This window comes from Schistocerca gregaria, chromosome 3, assembly GCF_023897955.1.
Source record: "Schistocerca gregaria isolate iqSchGreg1 chromosome 3, iqSchGreg1.2, whole genome shotgun sequence".
NCBI classification, from domain to species: Eukaryota; Metazoa; Arthropoda; class Insecta; order Orthoptera; family Acrididae; genus Schistocerca; species Schistocerca gregaria.
In genome coordinates, this window is record NC_064922.1 from 356,702,647 (window position 1) to 356,720,729 (window position 18,083).

The following is an 18,083-nucleotide window of genomic DNA, read 5'->3' on the forward strand; positions in this document are numbered from 1 at the left end:
CGCTAAAGGAACACACAATCATATTGTAAGCAAATATAACAACATCATACCTAGCAACTACGCAGATTGAATGGCACAAACAAGTGAGGTCTGAAAACTTTTCAAAATACAATAACTCGTTAATGACTTGCACTAGACTCCTGGAACATAAACCACTGACATTGTAGTTTTCCCTACTTTTAGTCCGTTAATATTATTAGTCGTTGTTCCTTTTAAAAAGTGTACATTTCCACAAAAATATTTTTTAAGTTTATTGAAATCTTTTTATTGGCGACAGTACGAATCCCTGACTACTAATCCATTCTGTAAAAACCGCGCATCAATAGCACTTTCCATTTCTGCAGTCTTTGTGGTGCAAGTTTTCGGTGATTCACTCTGTATAAAACATCCTCGATCATATATTCAAAAAGCAGATATTATTCTCGTTGTTTACGATGTACATTTTCTAATCAAGCCTAAATCAGTATCTTCAGAACATGAAATGTAAATATTGTTTGATTGAAAATTAATAACTGGTTCACTGTAAATGTAGTGTCATTAAATTTTGATAAAACGCAATACACAGAACTCCACAAATCCTGACCACGCCATCAGAAATAATGCATGCACTAAATGAAACAGACTATTTTAAATTTTTAGGTGTTAATATTAATAAAAACGTGAACTGGAAGTCACTTGTTACAGATATTCTTAAATGTCTGAACTTTTGCGTTACGGATAGCGAAGTTTGGAGATGAAAATGTTGAACTGGTTTTCCCATTTTTATTCATTAGTTATGGCACGATATTCTGAGGTAACTCATTATGGAGGAGAAAAGTGTCTGTTGCACTGAAGTGTGTAATCAGAATAAAACTTGGTATCAACACTAGACCCTTTTGTTGACGTCGCTTTAACCAGTTGCGAATATTGACAACAGACTAGAAGTACAGTTACTTCCTTATGAAGTTTGTTGTGAACAGTCGTTTGCAGATGGAAACAACAGTAATATTTATAAACATAAGACTAGAAGGAGAAATGGTTTACACTATGCATCACTCATCCCTAGTGTGACACTGGAACGCGTGAGATATTCAGCCATAGAAAATTTTGATTCGATGTATAATAAAATTAACTGCAAACAGAAACTAAAATTGTATCTAAGTGACAAATGCTTCTGGTCTTTAGGCAAATTTCCGAAAAAGTAGTTGTCAGATTGTGTGTGTGTGTGTGTGTGTGTGTGTGTGTGTGTGTGTGTGTGTGTGTGCGCATTTTATGGAAAAGAAGAAGAAGAGAGAGAGAGAGAGAGAGAGAGAGAGACAGAGCATAGTTAACTGTAAGCCACTGTATGCTTGGAAAAAACTTAAGTAATCATGTAAACGGTCAACATGTTGCAATATGTTATGCTGAGATGATGTGCTATAACTGCAAAGCTGATGTGTTCCATATCGCACAGAGATGACGCAATTATGATCTACAGAAAATGCAACTAACTAATGAACTAGATGTAGACATAGATGTAGATATAAATATGCTACTGGCAAGCGTAAATAGTGACAATAGGGCAATCAGTGGTAGTATCTAGAGGCTCGTATTATAATAACACCGTTTTTCTATTTTACAAACTTATTACGTGAGGATGTACAGACTTGCAGGTTTGTCGGCAGAGGTTAAATTAATTTGTCTGAGATAAATACGTACGACATTCATCGTAAAGGCATGCAAACAGAGTACAAACTTCAGCTTTTCAGAAAAATCTTATCTTTTCGAGAATAGTTAACCGATCGATATCCCTTTTTGCGTCTCAGATAAATTACTTTGTTCATTTACAAGAACAGTAAGATAAATGCATACTTTCAACACCTGCTTGCCAGTGCACATCACGTGAGGCACGCCAAGGATTATGAGCTCAGACATATTTATGAGGAGGTCATTATAATGTGATACAACAATGTAAAAACGCTCATTGACGCTGTACTCACAATATGGTATCTGCAACAGTATTTGGGCCCTATTCGTATCTTTCTGTTTTTTGGTAGCGTAGATCATGTGTCACTGCAGGTTTCACACTCTTTCACTTTCTACTTCCATCATAATCATCATCATTATCATCACCTGTACAAAATTGTCTACGGTTGTGCGAGAGCCACAGACACGATGACAAGTTGTACATGTGTCAGACAACGACATGAACCAAGAACGTATGCAGGACCTGAGGTCTGATTGGGGTAGGGGGGGGGGGGGGGAATCATGTTACTATCGTCCGCCCCACGAGATGTCCACTGCCCACGGTCAGTGTGTCGAGGGCAGGGTAAGAAGGAAGTGCCTCGTGCGCCTGCGCATTATCAGTAGTAAGGTCCATGATGATTTCATGGAAACGATCAGAAAATTGAAAGAAAGAACGCAATTGATTAATGAAGAGATTTGGAGATGTTAAGAAAACAAAAATAGTCAGGGCACGTAACGAGCTTAAACATACTGTTTAAACGTGAGAAGGAAAGAAGGAGATAAGAAAAAAATCTGTGGCATAAATACGATGTAAACAATGGCTCACCCGCGCTGTCCTGCGGCGTCGCCGTCTCAGCTGTCGTCATTTTGTTTCTGAAGTAAACCACCCACCTGCTGGAGGCTTGTTTCGCGACTCGCGCTTACGCCACCGACTCTACGGTTCTGCGCTAGTGTGCCAGTTTTTATTGGCTAAGGAGCTTCCACAAGAAAATGCGAAGAGTGGTGAAGAAGAACGAGGAGACACGTATTGTAACAGAAGCTGAGACGCTCAAGAAATCACCCAGATTCCTCTGTAGCAAACTTGTGTTATGTAACAGACACATTACATCATTTTACATGTGAACTTGACTGGTTGCTAGGCCGTATGAATCTCCTGTCCTGCTAGAGGCGAAGCTTAATGCGTACTAAGCACAGCGCAAACAGCTTTTCACGTCTGGTGGCTCACGTGTCATAGGAGAGCAGCGTGCAGCTGCACCTGCTAAACTCTGCAGGCACGTTTCACTTTTCGTTACCACAGAAAGCGAAATATCGGTGCGGAGATTTTGCTTCACGTCTACAGCTACTTGTACATATCAAAATCAAGGATATTGTGGGAAACACGTGATTCATATCCGTTGCTGCTTCCGAACGTGTACTACCGTGCTTAGTTAAGGCTAGTTTACGTGTATTTACATATTCCACAAGTCACTGTACAGTGCATGATCGAGGGTACTGAGTGCCAATATTATGAAAAGTAGTAATCTGTATGCAACTATATGTGTCCTAGTTGCGTTATCTTCTCCCATGATTCCGACACGATGTATACAATCGGAGCAGTACACCAGTCGCACAGTCTTCTTGGACCATAGGTTCTATAAATTTATCGAACAGGGTTTGATAAATCAAGAATCAATAAATAATCACGTTGCAAGCTCTGATACTCTCGCTGTAATGATCGGAAATAAAAGGTGTATGATGAGACACTGTGGACGGTTTTGTCCTTTGACAAGGCTTGCATACAGCCAGGAGTTTGTGAATGCACATCTGCAACAAAAAAGCATAATTCACGAAGTTTCTGAAAACAGTTCATTGCACCAAAATAGGAATAACTCAGATGATGTGCCAACTCAGTTTGTAGAGTAATTCTTCAGAAATGCAAACAACCCACTGTGAATCGTCTCCACTTCTTTTCTTAAACAAAGTATTATCTATGTCTTCGGTAAACTTCCTAACTGCTATCTTACTTGGATCTCTCCACTTCGCCTTCACTTCTTTCCATGATGAATCACTATCTTGAACCTTATATACATCCTCAACTGAATTAGTAATGAAATGATTGAATGCTACCTTCTGCAGGTACATGAGACTAAAAATGTTTTCCTTAAGACTATCCTTTGTCCCATAATTCAGCGCTGGAGGAGATTCGAAAGAGCCTCACCAACGACGTTATCTTTACCAGGACTATACACAATCATGTAGTTGATCTCTTGTACATAAAGTGCACACCTGGCTAAACGACCACTAGTCAACTTCACACTCACTGAAAATTATAATATTCTGTGATTAGTACTCGCTTTGATTGTCTGACCTTACAAATAACACCTAAAATTCATAAAACCCCACATTAGAGCTAGAGCTTCAAGCTAGCGATCAAATAGTTCTGTTTACACTTCGTGAACACCTGTCTCGAAAAATCAGCAGCATGACGCTTCATCACGTCACTTACCTCAAATCCTTGGAATAACTCAGCACCAAGGTCCATATTACATGTCACGAGAGAGGAGCTTCCAAAAAAACCTGTTTCACATCCTCAAATTCTACCTGTGTTTTGAAATCCCAACTTCAAGGAGTTTTCTTACCCATCAATGTACACAGTCATGGCACAACCAAAATATTTAAACTCACAAAGCATTTACAAAAGTTAATTAAACTGAAGAATTTACGAATCTGTTTCCTTCTCTTAGGAACATGAAACTCTAACTGGGTAATTTTTATCTTGATTAGGTAGAGAACCTGTTGCAGTTTTTTTATCCTTTCACAGTCTTATTTTTCTGCATTCACAGTGACACCACTCTCCTTGAAAAGTCAATAACCCATACAGAACTTCGTTACGTTTATGTTGTAAGGTAAGGAGTATAATAAAGTTCTATGGGATAATATAACTTGGCACTAGGAATGAGAAAGGAGAAGTAACGATAGAAGAGAAAGACTAATTGGGTTTTGCGATAAATTTCAGCAAGTAATAGTGAATACTCTGTTCAAGAATCACAAGAGGGGAAGGTACAGTTGGAAAAGGCCGGATAATACTAGAAGATTTCAGACAGATTACATCATGTTCAGACAGAAATACCGAAATCAAATATTGGGTAGTAATGTGTACCGTGCAGCGCATAAGGACCCCGAACACAATTTGGTAATAATGAAGAGTAGACTGAAGTTTAAGAGACTTGTCTGGAAGAATCAAGGCGCAAAGAAGTGGGACACAGAAGTTAAAGAATGAAGAGATACGTTTGAACTTTTCTGAGGACATAGACACTGCAGTAATTAATAGCTCAGAAAGTAGGTCAGTTGAAGAGGTATGGACATTCGAAGAAGAACAGTCGCAGATGTTTGAAAGAGAAACGTAGATACAAGGAAGGTAACTGTGAAGAAAAGTTGGCTAACGGAGGATGAACTTCAGTTGATCGACGAAAGAAGGAAGCTGAGAAGCGTTCAGAGAAATTCAGTGATACAAAAATACCAGCCACTTAGTAGTGAAATAAATAGGAAGCGCCGGGAAGCTAAGGTGAAATGGCTGCATGAAAAATGTCAAGATGTCTAAAAGGAAATGATTGTCGGAAGGACTGACTCAACTTACAGAAAAATATGTGCAAAAACCAACACGGGACAATAAGTACAGGAGACTAAGAACGAATTTTTCGAATTGAAAAAGTTTGAAGACTGAGATGTAGTCATTCGCCAGTATTGTTCAATCTATACATCAAAGGAACAATGACGTAAATAAAAGAGTTGCAGGATCCGTCGAATATGGACTGAGAGTAAATCGAAGAAAGCCGAAAGTAATGAGAAGTAGCGGAAATTATAATAGCAAGAAACTTAATATCAGAATTGGTGATGACGAAGTAGACCAAGTTAAGAAGTCTGCTACCTAGGCAACAAAATAATCCATGACGAACGGAACTGTTATTGTTGTGGTCCTCAGTCCAAAGGCTGGTTTGATGCAACTCTCTCTGCAACTCCATCCTGTGCAAGCCTCTTCATCTCCGAGTAACTACTGCATTATACATCTGCTTACTGTATTCATCTCTTGGTCTCCCTCTACGATTTTTACCCTCCCACGCTTCCTTCCAGTACTAAGTTGGTGATCCCTTGATGCCTCAGAATGTGCCCTACAAACCGATCCCTGCATTTAGTCAGGTTTCACCACAAATTTCTCTTCTCCCCAATTCAATTCAGTATCACCTCATTAGTTACATGACCTATCCCTTTAATCTTCATCATTATTCTGTAGCACATTTCAATAGCTTTTGTTCTCTTCTTGTCTAAACTGTTTATCGTCAATGTTTCACTTCCATACGTGGCTACAGTCCAGATAAATACTTTTATAAAGGTCATCCTGACGCGTACATCAATACCCGGTGTTAACAAATTTCTCGTCTTCAGAAACGCTTTTTTTGCCATTGCCAGTTTACATTTTATATTCCCTCTGTTTCGACCATCATCAGTTATTTTTCTTCCCAAATAGCAAAACTCATTTACTAATCTAATTCCCTCAGCATCACCTGACTTAATTCGACTACATTCAACTTATCCACGTTTTGTTTTTGTTGATGTTCATCTTTCAACATACTGTCCATTCTGTTCAACTGCTCTTCCAAGTACTTTGCTGTATCTGATCGAATTGCGATGTCATCGGCAAACCTTAAAGTTTTTATTTCTTCTCTCTCTCCCGTAATTCCCGCTCCAAATTTTTCTTTTGTTTCCTTTGCTGCTTGCTCGATATACAGATTGAATAACACCGGGGCTAGGGTACAACCCTGTCTCACTCCCTTTTCAACCACGGCTTCCCTTTCGTGCCCCTCGACTCTTACAACTGCCATCTGGTTTCTGTACAAATTGTAAATAGCCTTTCGGTCCCTGTATTTTACCCCTGCCACATTTAAAAGTTGAAAGAAAATATTTCAGTCAACATTGTCAAAAGCTTTCTTTAAGGCTACAAATGCTATGAACGTAGGTTTGCCTTTCCTTAACCTATCTTCTACGAGAAATCATTGGGTCAATATGGCTTCGCGTATTACTACATTTCTCCGAAATCCAAACGGATATTCTTCTACTAGTTTTTCCATTCTTCTACAAAGGATTCGTATTAGTATTGTGCAGCTGTGAGATATTAAACTGATAGTTCGGTAATTTTCACACCTGTCAGTACCTGCTTTCATTGAAACTGCGATTATTATATCTTCTTGAAGTCTGAGAATAATATCTGCTTCCGGGTCCTTGTTTCGATTTATGTTTTTCAGTGCTTTGTGAAATTCTTCACGCAGTATCATATCTCCTTTCTCATCTTCCTCTACGTCCTCTTTCTTTTCCACAATATTGTGCTCAAGTACATCTCCCTTGTATAGACCTTCTACATACTCCTTCTACCTTTTTGCTTTCCCTTCTTTGCTTAGAACTGGTTTTCCATCTGAGCTCTTGATATTGACACGGATAGTTCTCTTTTCTCCAAAGGTCTCTTCAATTTTCCTGTAGGCAGTATTTATCTTACCTGGGAAAGTTACTGAGCTTCAAGCGCTAATAGAAAGCACAGAAGCTGAAATCGTTATAGGTACAGAAAGCTGGCTAAAGCCTGAAATAAGTTCTGCAGAAATTTTTACGAAGTCTCAGACGGTGTTCAGCAGGAAAGATAGATTAAGCAGAATTGGTGGTGGAGTGTTTGTGTCTGTCAGTAGTGGTTTATCTTGTAGTGAGGTCGAAGTAGATACTCCGTGCGAATTGGTATGGGTGGAGGCTATACTTAACATCCGAACTAAGTTAATAATTCTCTCCTTCCACCGACCCCAAGACTCCGAAGATATAGTTGCTAAACAGTTCAGAGAAAATTTAAGTCTCGTAACAAATAAATACCCCACTCGTATGGTTATACGTGATGGGGACTTCAACCTTCCCTCGATATGTTGGCAAAAATACTTGTTTAAAACCGGTGGTAGGCAGAAAACATCTTCCGAGATTGTCCTAAATGCTTTTTCCGAATATTATTTCAAGCAGTTAGTCCACGAACCCACGCAAACTGTAAATGGTTACGAAAACACACTTGTCCTCTTAGCCACAGAAAATCCAGAGCTAATAGAGAGCATCGTGACTGATACAGGGATTAGTGATCACAAGGTTGTTGCAGCTAGGCTCAATACCATTTCTTCCAAATCCACCAGAAACAAACGCAAAATAATTTTATTTAAAAAAGCGGATAAAGTGCCACTAGAAGCCTTCCTAAAAGACAACTTCCATTCCTTCCGAACTGACTATGCGAATGTAGACGAGATGTGGCTCAAATTCAAAGACATAGTAGCAACAGCAATTGAGATATTCATACCTCATAAATTGGTAAGAGATGGAACGGATCCCCCGTGGTACACAAAAAAGGTCCGAACGCTGTTGCAGAGGCAACGGAAAAAGCATGCGAAGTTCAGAAGAACGCGAAATCCCGAAGATGGGCTAAAATTTACAGACGCGCGAAATTTGGCACGTACTTCGATGCGAGATGCCTTTAATAGGTTCCACAACGAAACGTTGTCTCGAAATTTAGTAGAAATTCCGAAGAAATTCTGGTCGTATGTAAAGCACACAAGCGGCAAGACGCAGTCAATACCTTCGCTGCGCAGTGCCGATGGTACTGTTACCGACGACTGCGCCGCTAAAGCGGAGATATTGAACGCAGTTTTCCGAAATTCCTTCACCAGGGAAGACGAATGGAATATTCCAGAATTTGAAACACGAACATCTGCTAGCATGAGTTTCTTAGAAGTAGATACCTTAGGGGTTGCGAAGCAACTCAAATCGCTTGATACAGGCAAGTCTTCAGGTCCAGATTGTATACCGATTAGGTTCCTTTCAGATTACGCTGATACTATAGCTCCCTACTTAGCACTCATATACAACCGCTCACTCACCGATAGATCTGTACCCACAGATTGGAAAATTGCTCAGGTGGCACCAGTGTTTAAGAAGGGTAGTAGGAGTAATCCATCGAACTACAGACCTATATCATTGACGTCGGTTTGCAGTAGCGTTTTGGAGCATATATTGCATTCAAACATTATGAATCACCTCCAAGGGAACGATCTATTTATACGTAATCATCATGGTTTCAGAAAACATCGTTCTTGTGCAACGCAGCTAGCTCTTTATTCGCACGAAGTAATGGCCGCTATCGACAGGGGATCTCAAGTTGATTCCGTATTTCTAGATTTCCGGAAAGCTTTTGACCCCGTTCGTCACAAGCGACTTCTAATCAAGCTGCGGGCCTATGGGGTATCGTCTCAGTTGTGCGACTGGATTCGTGATTTCCTGTCAGGAAGGTCGCAGTTCGTAGTAATAGACGGCAAATCATCGAGTAAAATTGAAGTGATATCAGGTGTTCCCCAGGGAAGCGTCCTGGGACCTCTGCTGTTCCTGATCTATATATATGACCTGGATGAAAATCTGAGCAGTTCTCTTAGATTGTTGGTAGATGATGCTGTAATTTACCGTATAGTAAGGTCATCCGAAGACCAGCATCAGTTGCTAAGCGATTTAGAAAAGATTGCTGTATGGTGTGGCAGGTGGCAGTTGACGCTAAATAACGAAAAGTGTGAGGTGATCCATATGAGTTCCAAAAGAAATCTCTTGAAATTGGATTACTTGATATATAGTATAATTCTCAATGCTGTCAATTCAACTAAGTACCCGGGTGTTAAAATTACAAACGACTTCAGTTGGAAAGACCACATAGATAATATTGTGGGGAAGGCGTGCCAAAGATTGCGTTCCATTGGCAGGATACTTAGAAGATGCAACAAGTCCACTAAAGAGACAGTTTACACTACACTCGTTCGTCCTCTGTTAGAATATTGCTGCGTGGTGTGGGATTGACTGAGGACTTTGAAAGGGTGCAAAAAAGGGGAGCTCGTTTTGTTTTATCATTCAGATATGATACGCGAGATCGGATGGAAGTCATTAAAGCAAAGACGTTTTTCGTCTCGGGGAGATCTATTTACGAATTTTCAGTCAGCGACTTTCTTTTCCGAATGCGAAAATATTTTGTTGAGTCCACCCTACATATGTAGGAATGATCATCAAAATAAAATAAGAGAAATCAGAGCTCGAACAGAAAGGTTAATGTGTTCCTTTTTCCCGCTCGCTGTTTGGGAGTGGAATGGTAGAGATAGTATGATTGTGGTTCGATGAACCCTCTGCCAAGCCCTTAAATGTGAATTGCAGAGTAATCATGTAGATGTAGATATAGAAGTGATATATGCATCTACATCCTTACACTTATCCTCTAGTCGTTCCTCCTTAGGCATGTTGCACTTCCTGTCAATTTCATTTTTTAGACGTTTGTATTCCCGTTCACCTGCTTCATTTACTGCATTTTTATATTTTCTCATTTATTCGATTAAATTCAATATCTCCTGTGTTACCCAATGATTTCTACCAGCCCTAATCTTTTTACCTACTTGATCATCTGCTGCCTTCAATATTTCATCTCTCAAAGCTACCCATTTTTCTTTTACTGTACCCTCTCTAAAACTCTCTGGTACTTTCAGTTTATCCAGGTCCCATCTCCTTAAATCTCTGCCTTTTTGCAGTTTCTTCAGTACTAATCTGCAATTCATAACCAATAAGTTGTGGTCAGAGTCCACATCTGCCCCTGGAAATGCCTTATCATTTAAAATCTGGTTCCTAAATCTCTGTCTAACCATTATATAATCAATCTGAAACATTCCAGTGTCTCCATGTCTCTTCCACGTATACGATCTTCTCTCATGGTTCTTAAATCAAATGTTAGCGATGAATAAATGAAGATATTTGTGAAATTCTAAGGTGGCTTCCTATTTTATTCCTTTCCCCAGTCCTTATTCACCTACTGGTTTTCCTTCTTTTCCTTTTCCTACTATCGAATTCCAGTCGCCATGACTACTAAATTTTCAGTTCCCTTCACTACCTCAATAATTTCTTACATCTCACCATACGTCTCCTCAATATGCTCCTCGTCTGCAGAGCTAGATCGCATATAAACTTGTATTACTATAGTGGATGTGGACTTCGTGCCTATATTGACTACAAGATAGATGAACGGACCTAGAAGGACGTAAAAAGCAGATTAGCACTGGCAAAAAGTTGCATTCCTGTCCTAGAGAAGTCTAGTAGCATCGATCATAAGCCTTATTTTGAAGAAGAAATTTCTCAGAACATATGTTTGGAGTACAGAATTGTATGGTAGTGAAATGGAGTGTAGGAAAACTGGAACAGAATATAATCGAAGCAATTTGAGATGTGGTGCTGCAGAGGAATGTTGAAAATTAGGAGGAATTAGAAGGTGCTCCACAGATTTAGTGTGGAAAGGAGTATATGGAAAAAACTGACAAGAAGAAGGGAGAGTTAGAATTTTTCCAAAATTTTCTAGAAGATAACTGTTAAAACGTTTGATAAATGCAGCCAAACTCACACTCAATATGGAAGTTGCAATCTCCATCTGCCAAAAACTTTGGTTTATATCATTAGAAGATCAGACCTTAATACCATGAATGTTTTTGTAAAGGCACATATAATGTCAATGGTCTATCAGTTCCTTGTCGAATAACATTATTAATCTATTTGGAACCCAATATGAATCTACCTTCTTTGACTTCATTTACAACAGGTTATTGTATGAAACAGCAGGAGGTTCAATCCCAGCTTTCTCTAACATCCTCTCAATTTTTGCCTCTCCTTTCACCTCTGCACTTTTCCAATGATTGTCCTGTCGCCTCAATCCACTGTAAAGAAACAATAGGTTGTGAATCAACACCTTCACATCTCTGAATGTCAACTAACTCAGCACAGGCACCTAGATACAACAATCGAGTACACAAGTCTAAAATAAATCGATTAATATCTATCCAAATCAATAAAAATTTGAATTTTTCTGTCTCTCATTGAGCAATAGTTCCAACACATCTTCAAAATGCAACGTAATCTCCTGTCCATAGCATTTGTCTGTCACATTTGCAAACAAAAATTGGCTGTAGACAGCAATTGTCAGTCAAATGTTTGTGGTCTCTCTGCAGACACATTATTCCATGGATCAGCTTATCGAACCTTCACAGTGCGTAGAAACAAAACTCTATCATTACACTGACCACTTCTTTAATTTCTGGATTATGACCAAAGGCCTACCATTACAAACTACTCTACCTCTTCTGAAACTGTTACTTTCATTGTGTTCAAATACTTCATGCCGATGCCTCATTCTAAAATTTCCATATCTATCACGATGCGAATTAAACTGCCCATGGTTGTAATTCCTACTTCTCTGTTGCTTAAGATCAGAATAAGAGAACTGATTCTCTTTCTGACCACAATCATTCTTTCCGCTACTCTCATAGTCTAGATCTCGTAGTAAACTTTGAAAACCTTCTAAATCATCTTTGAAAACCTACTAAATCACCTTGAACACAACCGGGAACAATAATTTTACGTGTGTATGAAGGGAGTTTCATGAGACAAATGTGAATTAATTCAGAAGGACTGTATGGAATCTGAAGTTTTAACAACACATGTTCAAAAAATCGCACAGGTTTGCTGAATCATAATTATTAAAATTTTGCATAATCAGGATACAATGTTTGACTCTGTCTTGTGCTGCCTTACTACCTTAGAACCATATGAAGAAAAGAACAAGATTGTAAACCCCTCATGAGATTCATAATTTCTAACCAAGGCACACATACACATAAAAAGCTCACCTTCCAAGCAGCCACACACAAAATCAAAGGTTGGTTGCAGTGTAAAATCAAATTAATCAAACCTAGTGTGAGAATGAACAGCATTTGATGTTTCTCTGAGCACTTGAAACTTTTTAACAGACAAGAGATGATTGCAGTCAGAGCTAGACATGAAACCACGATTTACATTTTAACAATTAAAATGACAACCATTGCAATGAATTCCCTTCCTTACTCTGTAAGATTCAGGATCTGGCTCTTCTTCATGCCAGTATCCACATAATCAACTCTTCCCTTAACTGTGTTACAAAGAACATTGAGGAGAGACAGTGGCAGTTTCGCACTGACATTTTTGTAAATCCATATCTATGTAGTTTTATGTTCAATCTCACTTATGTACACACTTATGTATAGGGATCCAATATGCTTTAAATAATTTTTACAGAATTTTTTATAAAATTTTAATGCTTGGAGAGAATTTTGAATTTTTTGTTTCATTATTATTTTAAGATACAATTTTTTAGTATTTCCAGGCAAATTTTTTATATGGTAAAGTAATCTACACTAATAACTATACAATTAAATGCACTAACTTTTTGGTAAATTAAATCTTTTATTTTCTATTACATTTTGGATCTGAACCTTTTTGGGGACAAATTTTACATATATTATAACACTATAATGTCTAGATTAAAAAAATTTTCCACTTAAGTATTGCATGTATCTAAAAGAACAATGTGGCAAATTTCTTCGAAATCCTTCCAATAGTTTCTGATTTGTGTTTTCCTCAAAGGAGAAAATCTGAAGGGGGACTGCAATGATCCATCTCCTCCATGTTAATTTTAGCAAATAAAAGGAACATTTTTTCTAAAACCATTAAACCTATTGCTCTGAAATTTGGACTACATGTTCAGTGAATATTTCTCTACAAAGTTATAATGCCATGTTAAGAAATATTTATTAACTTTTGTTTTACAATTTTCTTAAACAGGTGCTTATTTTTTCTCTACAATTTTGCAATTTTTCTTGTATAACTCTTGAATTATATAATATTTTTTACAATTTTTTATAAAAATGAAGGAAAAGAAGTAAACAATATTGTATATAAATTTCATTGATACACTGTTATCAGTTTTTGAGGAAATGTTCCTCAAAGATGAAAATTTTAAAGTTACGGGAAATGGCTTCCAAAGTTTTTTAATACATTCCTGCCCCATACGATGGATATCAGCATCCTCTTCTTTTTCTAACATTAGTTTCTTTTTCACTGGTCTTTTCTTCCCTTTCGCTGCATATTGTAAGTTTTTGTCTCTTCTTCCTGCACCTCTTAGTCTTTCATCATCAATTAGACACAATGTGGAAATGGTGTTGTCTCCTGGTTGGAAACCTAAACGTTTCAGCACATCACATTTGATAATGTTTCCTTCATTGTATGTTGCCACTGCATCATATTCTCCTGTACAAACACTCTTTTGGGAATCATACTCCAAACTGAATTATTTATACTTTCATCTGGATTTTGTGTTTTCCTATATAAACACTTTTCCAATAAACTTGGCTGTGATAGATCTCTGAATATAGACTTAATTACATCAATTACAGTATTTGGCAAACTGTTTTATGGGCATATCCCTTTCCTGATTGGTACTTACACCATGAGTCATTACCTGTGGGGCACACTGCACGTTGTGTGTGCTCATTTGTTCATGCATTATGAAAAAATAATGCCCATTCTGCTCTCCTCATATGCTCAATGCTTCTTGTATTTTGCCTAATTGCACACCCTTAATACCTGTTCAATCTATCAATTACTTCATCTATGAATCTTCCTATTCCTGCAAGGGTCTTACCATCACTAAGCTTCAGGGACCCTAATGTCTGCTTTAGTTTGCAAAAGCGAGCCCCCATGCGCTTCTGCACCTGTCGAATGCACTCCTGCTTTTTAATGTGAATTTCATTGCCATAAGGTTTGATTTCCTCTACAGTTTTATATCCATTACAATCGCCATCTCCTAGATAGTTAGTATATCATACATTATACCACTCCTGTGATCAGGAAAAAACTGCTCTCACTCCCTCTACTTCCATTGCACCACTTGTGCTGTGAAAATTTGCTTCAAAACTTTCATTTGTTCATCCTTGGTATTGGCCTTACATCTACAGTGTTTTGAGGGAATAGCAACATCAATTACTTTACAACTGTCTCCACTGGTAGCTGTGACAACTCCATTTAAAGATTTATGACTTCTACATTGCCATGATCCATCTAAAGCAACAATTAAAAGTCTACAATTCTCATTATCTGTCACAGGTTCTTCAACTGCATACTTCATTGTTGCATGAGCAATATCCTCAGCAGAAGATCCCACGAATTCATTATAAAATCCAAACTTGATTGGTGGTTTTGGCAGGTTCATAATTCCACATGACATTATCCCTGCAGCATTGCCCTTGTCAGTGCAATGCAAGCCATACACTAGCCTAACATTTATATCATACACCTTATTTCCACTACTACCACTACGAGAAATACTGTTACAATTAGAAAAAGAAACTTCTGCAGCACATTTGTTACTCTTCAAAAACGTGCCAAACCAATGTGTGAAGTTATTTTCAATTCCAGTCCACTTTCTTTGCAAACTTGGCATAATACATTATGTTTCAAAATATTAGACAACAAGGAAATGTTAATTATTTCATTCACATCATTACTGTCACTTTCCTAGTTTTCAAATTTTTCTTTCTTGCTAGAAGAAGTTCTATCAAATTCATTTGGAGTAGTCGGTGAAGCAGTCTGAGCAGCATCTCCTTTCGAAACAACAAAAGATTTCTTCTTCCACTCATCGTGCCTTTTCTTAAACACTCCATTGCTGAAACGAGTCGTATTGATATCCACAAACCAAATACATAAAACATGTACGAGCAAAATTCGTCAAATACGCAAAATTGAACATCTAAACAACACAAAGCAAATTCCACAAGTCACCACACACAGTATAGCGTTTATGTTTGCCGATATGAACAGTCACTTGTCACAGAGATAAAGCCATACAACGTTGGAAAACAAAACACTGTCTAATTCCACAAAGATAACCTGCTTGCAGCCAACGAGCGGCGCCGTCAGAAGTGACACGCCAATTCGCTACAACCGTTTACGTGGCACGTCAACTTTCTGCGATAAAAAACAGTTAGAATTCACTTAGAACGGTGAAACTTGATTTGTTTTATTCAGAAAACTCCAAATAATTTTATAATGAAAAAACAAAAAAAGTTAGTTTTGTCATTTTCATCGTTCCGGCTCCCTTCCAGTTTCAAAAACATCGTTTTGAAGTTTGGAGGAAATGTGTTAAAAATATTTTAATCATACTTTGGCTAAAACTGACCATACCCATATTCCAGTCCTTTGTCGTCATAGTCAGCAGCTCTTTCAGCTCTGCTCCTTTGCCCGGCAATTTTTCATATATTCTGTACTGGAGTTTCCACATTTGCGATTAGTTGCTCATCGATGATCCGCAGTATCTGCTCAATGAAGACTTGCTGAGGATGTGAAATCTTACTGCATTCCTATCGGTAAACACTGCTGCAGCTTCCAAAGCAGAAATCTTCCCTACTAAACTGGAAACAAACGCAGTCATTGGATATCTCTTACAAATAAGAGCAGTGAAAATTTCATTTGGGTTCTGTGTTTTGCCATGCAGATATTTTATTAGCAGTTCTGGTGATGACAGTGCTCGAAAAGGTGGTTTAATGGCCATTGCAACCTTATAAGGAAGATTATTTTTATGGCTGTAAGCTACCCGCCGCTCCGAGTAGTCATGCGGTTTGAGGAGCCATGTCACAGATTGCACGGTCCCTCCAGCCGGAGGTTTGAGTCCTCCCTCGAGCATTCGAGAATCTGTGTGTGTGTGTATGGTGTTCTGAGCATAAGTTAGTTTAAGTAGTGTGTAAGTCTAGGGATCGATGACCTCAGCAGTTTGGTCCCTTAAGAATTCAAACACTGAAACTGTAAGCTTCCGCACTTACCTTGCTTTTCATAAATTTGCACCATTCATTGGAACATAGACCACGTTGAGGTGTGGTGTCTGTCAGCAAGTAATGAAACCAAATGGCCGATACTGCCTTCCTCGTACTATCCAAATCTGTGAGGTTACTTCTAATTGCACACCATAATATACTTGCAGGCTATCAGTTTCCTTATTTGTTAGTTGTTTTTACGTCCCAGTGGCTTTCCATCTCCTAGTAGCTTGCCTTTATTGTCTAACAAGTCATCTGAGTCGTCCACCCATCCTCTTCTGAATATGGCCTGAGCACTGCAGTTTTTCAATAACATACTCTTTTCAGTAGGGCCAATTACATTCTTGAAAGCACTAGGGTCTCCATCTCCTAAATACTGTATCCATCTTACTCCTTACTTCCGCAAAGACCTATAGAAAATGAGTTTCATACCAGCAGTTTCCATCCCACCACTGGAGCCTACAAAATTCCTGCTACAAACAGCTATATGAACTTCTTGCCATTCTGTTTATTTAACTGCATCATTGCATTTCTTGTGCAAAGAACATGCAGCACAATATTTAGACATCAACTGTAAGTCTACTACCTTTTCTGTGTCGACACTAATGACTGTCGAAACTCATTGCACTAAAGTGTGCCCCCTCCCCGCCCCCCTTCATCCAGGAACTGTCACAGGAAACTGTCATATCTTTCATATTAGTTGTATCACAGTTTTCTTGAAATTCCCACTGAACTGCCGTTTTCATGCCCCCTTCGCTTGCTTCTGCAACTGTATTGAGTAGTTTTCATTGCAGTAAATTTTAGGGGAGGACAAGATATGTTCATAATAGTGCATAAAAAGTTTCTGCCATCTCTACCAGTCCCTGTACATCTTTTTCCTGGAGTCATAATTCTATTAATGGCATTAAATATCTTGAAAAATGTGTGAGCATTACAGTTTTGCCATAAAATGTACAATGCGCAAAACAAACCTTTTCTTTTTCCATCATCCACCAGATTCACATTTCCTCCACAAAAAGAGCATTTGCAGGCTTTTATAAGTGCCTCTGACACCAATTCCATAGCCACAAGGCTGAAACCTGTATTTTTATCATGATTTGTTTCTTCTCACACAATACCTTTCCTAAGTTTTAGTTTAGATGCACTTGGAGACAAGTCAGTGCTTGCATCTACAGGTCCAACCCTAACCTCAACATCAGCTTTTTTCTTTATATGGGAAATATGGGACTTACTATATTATAAAAATACTTTATCAGGCAGAGGCATTGTAAAAACGATCAATATATTCAATCTTGCGTGAAGAATGACAGAATAAATCCGGCTTCATTAAAATTCCACAAAACTTGTTTACAAACTTCCACAGCCTTCTGTACCACAATGCTTCGACTACAAAATGGTTCCACATCCTTATATACAACAATGCTGTGTTTTATAAAGCTATATTTTCCAGATTAACAGGCAAGAAGATTTTTCCTCCAGTAGGTATCTTGAAAAGTGGGCATGGTGCATTACACTGCTTATCGTTTTAATTTTTGTACAATTTGTAGTTCGCATTTCAAAGAAAAACTTCAGGGTAATAATCCCAATTACATTTACTTTCAAAAAAGCAAATAAAAAATATGTGATTTTCTTCATGATTTC

General features: G+C 38.2%; 1 protein-coding gene across 3 annotated transcripts in view; it reads right to left on the minus strand.

Moving 5' to 3' along the window:
• The window catches only part of LOC126355391 (sialin-like), an 84,698-nt gene extending 81,806 nt beyond the window's left edge, over positions 1 to 2,892 (minus strand). The window contains exon 1 of one of the 3 annotated variants that reach the window (XM_050005686.1): positions 2,531 to 2,892. In XM_050005686.1, coding sequence (XP_049861643.1) covers positions 2,531 to 2,570 — 40 coding nt within the window. In that variant the 5' untranslated portion in view covers positions 2,571 to 2,892. Of the gene's footprint in view, positions 1 to 1,958; positions 1,998 to 2,530 lie in introns of those variants that run through there. The other 2 variants (XM_050005688.1, XM_050005687.1) reach the window with 2 other exon arrangements.
• Positions 2,893 to 18,083: the final 15,191 nt, after the last annotated feature.